This window comes from Herpailurus yagouaroundi, unplaced genomic scaffold (genome assembly GCF_014898765.1).
Source record: "Herpailurus yagouaroundi ecotype Mexico unplaced genomic scaffold, PumYag 190, whole genome shotgun sequence".
NCBI classification, from domain to species: domain Eukaryota; kingdom Metazoa; phylum Chordata; class Mammalia; order Carnivora; family Felidae; genus Herpailurus; species Herpailurus yagouaroundi.
In genome coordinates, this window is record NW_024412421.1 from 25,783,818 (window position 1) to 25,791,260 (window position 7,443).

At 45.1% G+C, this 7,443-nt stretch overlaps 1 protein-coding gene across 6 annotated transcripts in view; it reads right to left on the minus strand.

The window, feature by feature from the left end:
- WDR59 (WD repeat domain 59) overlaps window positions 1–6,353 on the minus strand; it is an 86,338-nt gene extending 79,985 nt beyond the window's left edge. For 2 of the 6 annotated variants that reach the window (XM_040443131.1, XM_040443130.1), the window contains exon 1: window positions 6,204–6,352. In XM_040443131.1, coding sequence (XP_040299065.1) covers window positions 6,204–6,257 — 54 coding nt within the window. In that variant the 5' untranslated portion in view covers window positions 6,258–6,352. Of the gene's footprint in view, window positions 1–6,203 lie in introns of all 6 variants that reach the window. The other 4 variants (XM_040443134.1, XM_040443133.1, XM_040443132.1 and 1 more) reach the window with 2 other exon arrangements.
- Between the last annotated feature and the right edge of the window lie 1,090 nt (window positions 6,354–7,443).

Genomic DNA, 7,443 nt, shown 5'->3' on the forward strand with positions numbered 1-7,443 from the left:
AGAAAGAAAGAAAGAAAGAAAGAAAGAAAGAAAGAAAGAAAGAAAGAAAGAACCCTCCACTGTTTAAATTCAGGCCTCATGGGGGAGCCTGGACGGCTCAGTTGGTTGAGCGCCCAACTTCAGGTCAGGTCATGATCTCACGGTTCATGGGGTCAGGCCCTGTGTCGGCCTCTGTGCTGACCGCTCAGAGCCTGGAGCCTGCTTCCGATTCTGTGTCTCCATCGCTCTCTGCCTCTCCTTTGCTTCTGCTCTGTCTCTATCTCTCAAAAATAAACAAACATTAAAAGAAATTTTTTTTAATTTAAAAATAAATAAACAAACTTAGGCTGCATATACAGACGATTTTCCAAATAGTGTAGTATAAACAGAAGGCAAAAAGAGTAAGTTTATAGTAGACAAACCTGACAAGCACTACTTCAGCCAGGTCAACATCAACAGCGATATATCACTTTCACAGTAAGTACCGTTGATACGATGTGATGAGAATGATACTTTATCTCTAGGATCCTCCCCGAAACCCATAAGCCCAGTCTAATCACGAGAAAGACCATCGAACAAATCCGAACTGAGGGATATTCTACAAAACACCTGACTGGTATTCCTCAACACTGTCAAAGTCATCAAAGACATCATCTGAGAAACTGTGACAGCCAAGGAGCCTGAGGAGATGCATGTAAATGTAATGTGGCATCCTGAATGGAATCCCAGAACAGAAAAAGGACATTAGGTGAAAACTAAGGAAATCTGAGTAAAGTATGGATTCGAGTTAAGTATCAATATTGATTTGTTAATTGTAGAAAATATACCATACTAGTATAGGATGTTTTTGTAAGTATTTTTAAAGTTTTTATCTATTTTTAGAGAGAGCACAAATGTGCACAAGAGTGAACACAAATGTTAAATTTAAAAAAAGAAGTGGGGCGCCTGGGTGGCGCAGTCGGTTAAGCGTCCGACTTCAGCCAGGTCACGATCTCGCGGTACGTGAGTTCGAGCCCCGCGTCAGGCTCTGGGCTGATGGCTCGGAACCTGGAGCCTGTTTCCGATTCTGTGTCTCCCTCTCTCTCTGCCCCTCCCCCGTTCATGCTCTGTCTCTCTCTGTCCCAAAAATAAATAAACGTTGAAAAAAAAATTTAAAAAAAATAAAAATAAAAATAAAAATAAATAAAAAAAGAAGAATATAGCGCTCAAACTCACAAATTGTGAGATCATGACCTGAGCTGAAACCAAGAGTCAGAGGCTTAACCAAATGAACCACCCAGGCACCCCAGAGTATAAGATGGTTTTTAATAGGGGGAAATGGGTGTAGGGTATATGGGAACTCTCTGTACTATCTTCCCAATTTTTCTGTAAGTCTAAAATTATTCTAAAACTTATTTTTAAAACTATGAAAATCTAAACACCTTTTTCCTAATTCGTGTTAATAGTGTTCATCAACATAATTGATTTTTTTACACTTATTAACTCAACAAATATTTATTGAGTGCTACTGCATACCAAGCACCCCTCAGGGTGCTCCCCCTGCAGCAGCCGGCGAAAGATGAAAATAAACAGTGACTGAGGGCGAAAGTGGTACAAGATGCGATCTGAGAAGTAGGCAGAGACCAGCCCACAAAACAGTCTAAAATAAGGAATTTATATTCTACGCTCCATGCAATAGGAAGCATTTTCATCAAAGGAAGGATATGAACAAAATAAGGTTTTAAAAAAATCACCTTGATATTTTATCACAGCTTTAACCATAATTGCCAAAAAGTGGTAACAACTTGAATATCCATCAACGGGTGTATGGATAGACTGTGGCCTCTGCATACACTGGAATACTACTGGTGGGCAATAAAAAAGAAGAGACTAACTGGGATGCTTAACAACCAACACAGATGAATGTCAAAGGCACTGGGTCAAGGGTGACAGGCCAGGTTTAAAGGGCTCCACACTGTACAATCCTCGTCTTACATAAACCACCTCAGCAGCTGCCAGAGGGCGGTGCTATGACTGTCTACACAGGGGCACCAGGGAACTGTGTGGCGGGGTTCTGTATTTTAATTGTGGTGGTGGCTACAGGACTACGTACAGTGGCCAAACTCAACAAATTTTACACTTAAAAGGGGGAATTGTATATTAACGATACTTCAATAAACTTGGTTTAAAAAAAAAACCACTCTGGGGGAGCCTAGATGGCTCAGTAATTTAAGCATCTAACACTTGATTTCAGCTCAGCTTATGATCTCACGGTTTGTGAGTACGAGCCCCATGCTGATTACTTGGAGCCTGCCTGGGATTCTCTGTCTCCCTCTCTCTCTGCCCCTCTCCTGTTCATGAGCGCACACCCTCTCTCTCTCTCAAAATAAACAAATAAACTTTAAAAAAAAGAAAAGCCTTTAAGGGCACCTGGGTGGCTCAGTTGGTTAAGCGTCTGACTTCAGCTCAGGTCATGATCTTGAGGTTCGTGAGTTCAAGCCTGGCGTCAGGCTCTGTGCTCACAGCTCGGAGCCTGGAGCCTACTTTGGATTCGGTGTCTCCGTCTCCCTCTGCCCCTCCCCTGCTCACGCTCTGTCTGTCTCTCTCTCGCTCTTTCAAAAATAAAATAAAAAGCATTTAAAAAAATTTTTTTAAACAAAATAAAATAAAAGCCTTTAAAAAAACCACTCGGCTCTGCGGAAGATGAAGTGGAAGGAAGCAAAAAGCCGGGATGCAGGGAAAGTGGTGCTGAGTATGTCCAGCTACCTTGGAATACTGAGTTTTAGACACCTCATGGCTGCCAAAGCAGAGACATTAGGCAAACTGTTGCCATGGGTTTGGATTCCTGTCTTCATCAAACTCCTATTCTGAACTGTTTCTGCTCTTCCCGTTGGTTTAGAGCTTGTGAACTGCACATTCCACCATCTTACGTCTTTGAGAGTGAAACTATTTCATCTCCAATGCAAGAGCATAGCTACTAGCTACAAGGGGCTATTTAAATGTCTATTAATTAGATTTTAATTAAATTAAAAATGCAATTTCTTGGTTGCCCTAGCCCCATTTCAAGTACTCAACGGTCACATTTCCATCAATACAGAAAATTCTACTGGACGGTGTTGCTCTAGAAAGTTATCTCTAAGTTTTCTTACAGTCTTAACACTCATCGATTCCAGGGATCACTTCGGAGCAGTTGCCAAGCACCATAGGTTCTTTACTACTGATCAGTGACAGGGACATCTCAAGGCGTTGTTTTATAAAGTGCATGACTCTTGTAGAAAATGTGAAAAAAAAGAGTTTCATCTGCGGCGCCTGGGTGGCTCAGCCGGTTAAGCATCTGACACTCGATTTCAGCTCAGGTCATGATCTCACAGCTCATGGTTTGTCAGTTCGAGCCCCACATCGGACTGGGCATTGACAGTGCTGAGCCTGCTTGGGATTCTCTTCACCCCCCCCCACCCCCGCCCCACCTGCACTACGCATGTGCATGGGTTCTCTCACTCTCTCTCAAAATAAATAAATAAAAACTGCAAAAAATAAATAAAAATTAACAATTCAATAAAAGAATATCGTAAAGAGACTACCATCAATAAAGAAACCATCAATAAAGAACTTAATTCCAGGGCACCTGGGTGGCTCACTTGGTTGAGGGTCTGACTTCAGCTTAGGTCTTGATGTCATGGTTCATGAGTTCGAAACCCACATGGGGCTCTGTACTGACAGTTCAGAGCCTGGAGCCTGCTTCAGATTCTGTGTCTCCCTCTCTCTCTGCCCCTACCCCGCTCATGCTCTCTCTCTCTCTCTTTCAAACATAAATAAACATTAAATAAGAAAAAAAATCTTAATTCCAAACAATTCTTTTAAAGAAAAAAAAAAAAGTTTCACCTTTCAGGCTGGGGGTTTTCTCTGAAAAACCAAAATGCTTTAAGTTTTCAAAAAACAATTTAAAAACAATTTTTTTAATGTTCATTTATTTTTGAGACAGAGCAAACAGAGGAGGGGCAGAGAAAGAGGAGACACAGAATCCGAAGCAGGCTCCAGGCTCTGAGCTGTCAGCACAGACCACAACTCTGGGTTCAAACCCACAAGCCATGAGATCATGACCTGAGCCGCAGTCAGATGCTCAACCAACTGAGCCACCCAGGTGCCCCTAAAAAACTATTTTTAAAAGAGGCAGGGTGTTTTGAAAAGTTTATTGTTCTGGCTTTCCTTTTCAAAAACACAATATGAAGAGTTTTGATTTTTTCTGTCTGAATGAAACAGTTAATAAAGCGGGTCCAGATCCCTCCCCGTTGCCACCAGAAACAACCACAAAACCCTGCTAATTCAAACTAGGTTGCACCTTTCCAAACGAATAGAAAAATATAAAAAGAAAAAGAGAAGCTCCCGCAAGGCAGTTAAATTGCCCAATTTACTTTGTTCTCTTTCTATGACAACTGCTGTTCAGATTTAATTATTTGATATTACTTCATACATCCTAATATATGTGTCAGCACCCTCTCAGCAGGCCTCTTCAATTACATCTCCATAGAGAAGGAGGGGTGGGACTACCTGGGTTTCAGTGAGAATTAAAGCATTTGCAGATTAGTAGCTTCCAAATTAGCAGGCTCAGAGGTACCATACATGACTCTGTTGTTAGTCCCTGTGAAAGCAATTAACAAGGAGGGCAACAGGAGTACACTTCTTTTTCCCTAGGAGTCTGGCGCCTCCCTTGGGGACAGCAGGCCTCCCAAGACACCGTGCTGACAGTGCAAAATGTCTCAGAAACCTTTAATCCGAATCCTGTGGCTCAAATTCTCCCTGGGGGCTATGTATCAGAGGGGACCACAGAGCAAAGCGGTGGGTGGCTCCTCCACTCATTAATCTTTGTGGCAAAAAAAAAAAAAAAAAAAAAGGGATGGAGTTTTAGAAAGAAAAAACCACATCACCCCTTGATGTAATCCAGAGTTCCCTTCAGTATAATTCACCTGAGTACTGATACAGTGTGCGCTGTGCCCCAGGCAAGGGCTCAATAAATTCCTGTTGAATCAATCTGTGAATGAAAGCCTGGCCTACAGAAGGTAGTCAATAAATATTTGTTGAATAAATGGAGAATCACCAAGACCCTGTCCTGGGTGATGGAGTAGGGGAAATGGGATATTTATTGTGGAATGACTGTATGACAGATTCCTACAGACCGAAGCAAAGTAGTGCAATGAACCCAACAAGTTTCCTGGGGCCGGATGCCTGCATTCAAATGCCAATCTGGCCAACATAATGGGAGGCCTTGGCCTAGTCACTTGAGATCACCCAAACGGAGATCATCTTCCTCCTTTGGGGAAAAAAAAGAGGTGGGGGGAGGGGGATTATATCGGATAACATCTACTTATCTTGGTTCTTTCATGAATTAGAAAAAGAAAATGTAGACAAGTCGCTTAGCACAAGGCCAGGCATTAGGAAGGCACGACATAGAAAAACGGTAAAAGTCTCTTTAGTAAGTGCTAACGTTCCTGTCCCTGGAGGCTTACCACGTGCCCGTCACTGTGCCACATATTCTAAATATAAAATTCTCACGCCAACCCTACGGAGGTAGGAACGACTCGCACCTTCTCACAGGTGAGAAAACTCATGCGCTGAGGCGGAATGACCGGCTAGGGCTAAGCCGGGATTCTAGGGCTCAGCCCGGATTCGAACCCGAGCAATGCGTGCAGCTCACACTCCTACTCTGTATATAATACTTTCACTATTCTACCATCAGCAACCACTTAAAAGCTTAGTTGCAGAAACAGGCACTTTACACGCAGTCTTGTTTTTCTTTTCATCGAATCCACTCCAAAGTCCTGTGAGGCAAGGTTAAGGCCACGCAGCTGAGGCTCAGAGAAGTTGTGCGGCTCACCCAAAGTCACTAAGCCTCGAGTCCCGGGGCCTCGGGGAGCATATCCTCTCCTCACCACCCTGGTCTGGGAAAGCCTTCCCTCAGCAGTCACTCGCGCTCAATCTTTGCGCTTCGGTGTCCCAAGGCCGACCCTACTACCCGGACCACCGCGGGGAATCCCGATACCCCATCGGCGATCGCCCCAACCGCCCCCAAAGATCATCAAGGCTCCCCTCGTCCGCTCGGGTCTGAGACCCGCGGGTCAACCCTAACCTAATTCCCCAGAGGGGGCTAGAGGATAGCCTTGGCACCCCCCAAGACGGACTCGGCAACGTGGGGGAGGGGAACCACGGAGGGCGCATGCCCAGAAGGCTCCATTTGGCCCCCAGCTCACCTGGGAGTCGCGGAACTCTACCACCACGTTCTCGCTGCTCCATCGCGCCGCCATCTCCGCACGCAGCCGCCCCGGCCCCAGGGCTGCGCGTTCCCACCCCCCCGAAACCTGCGTTCCCGGGCTCGGTGAGCCCCACGCAGCCCGCGAGTGAGCCCTGCCACGCCCCGTCCCTCTTCCGCCTGACCTCAAACCATTGGCTGACCCAAACGCAGGCTCCGCCCCCTCCCCTCGGCTCCTCCAATTGCGGCACGGCACCTACCCCAAACAGACACGCCCCCTCCATTTCCGTCCCTCGGCTTGAGTGACCCACGCTCCCCGCAGCTGCGGGTACACGCCCCCTGTCGCAAGCTCTACCGGGAGTCGTAGTCCAAGGGTGAGCGGCGCGGGGGTAACTCGCAGAGAGCTCGCGAGTTAGGATTTGGCTAGGGGAGGCGCGTGTTGTCCTCCCTGTCTCCTCGCGGGTGTCCCCCAGTAGGGCCCCGGCGAACCAAAACCCGGCATTCGCGCAAAGCAAAGATTTACCTCATCTCCTGAGGCCGCCAGTAAAGGCATTGATAAGTCCGAAGGCACGATTTTTTTTTCATATGAAACAGCAGCACCTACCAAAGTGACCAGGGACCCCAGGGGATCTCCAAAGGTGAAACATTTTTCATAATCGTACTAAAGAAGTTTTTTGCCTTTTTCACTTTCTTTCCAGAAGCTATGTGGTATATAGTAAACAACATAAGCAGATGTGAGAATAGAGGTTTGCTCTTAAGCCAGACATTAAAGAGATCTGCCACTCTTCGCACTAGAGTTTTTTCGTTTTAGGAAACAGGTATTTTTTACTTACAAAATGTATCAATAATAATGCACTTTAATGTTCAAGTGAAATCATGAAATAATATATGTTAAATTCCTGGTTTTAATTTTTTTAATGTTGATTTATTTATTTTGAGAGAGAGAGAGAGAGAGAGCATGAGCAAGGGAGGGTCAGATGATCTACAGCAGGCTCCACACCTTCAGAGTAGAGCTCTACGACGTGTGGCTCTGTCTCACGAAACCATAAGATCACGACCACAGACAAAACCAAGAGTAAGATGCTTAACCACCTGAGCCATCTAGGCATCCCTTGGTTTTAACTTCTAATAGTTACTTTCAGTAGATACAGCCCACATGAAAGTTTGGTAGGGAGGGTCCTTAATAATATTTAAGAGTGTAAAGAGGTCCTGACAAAGAGTTTGAGAACCACTGTGCTGAT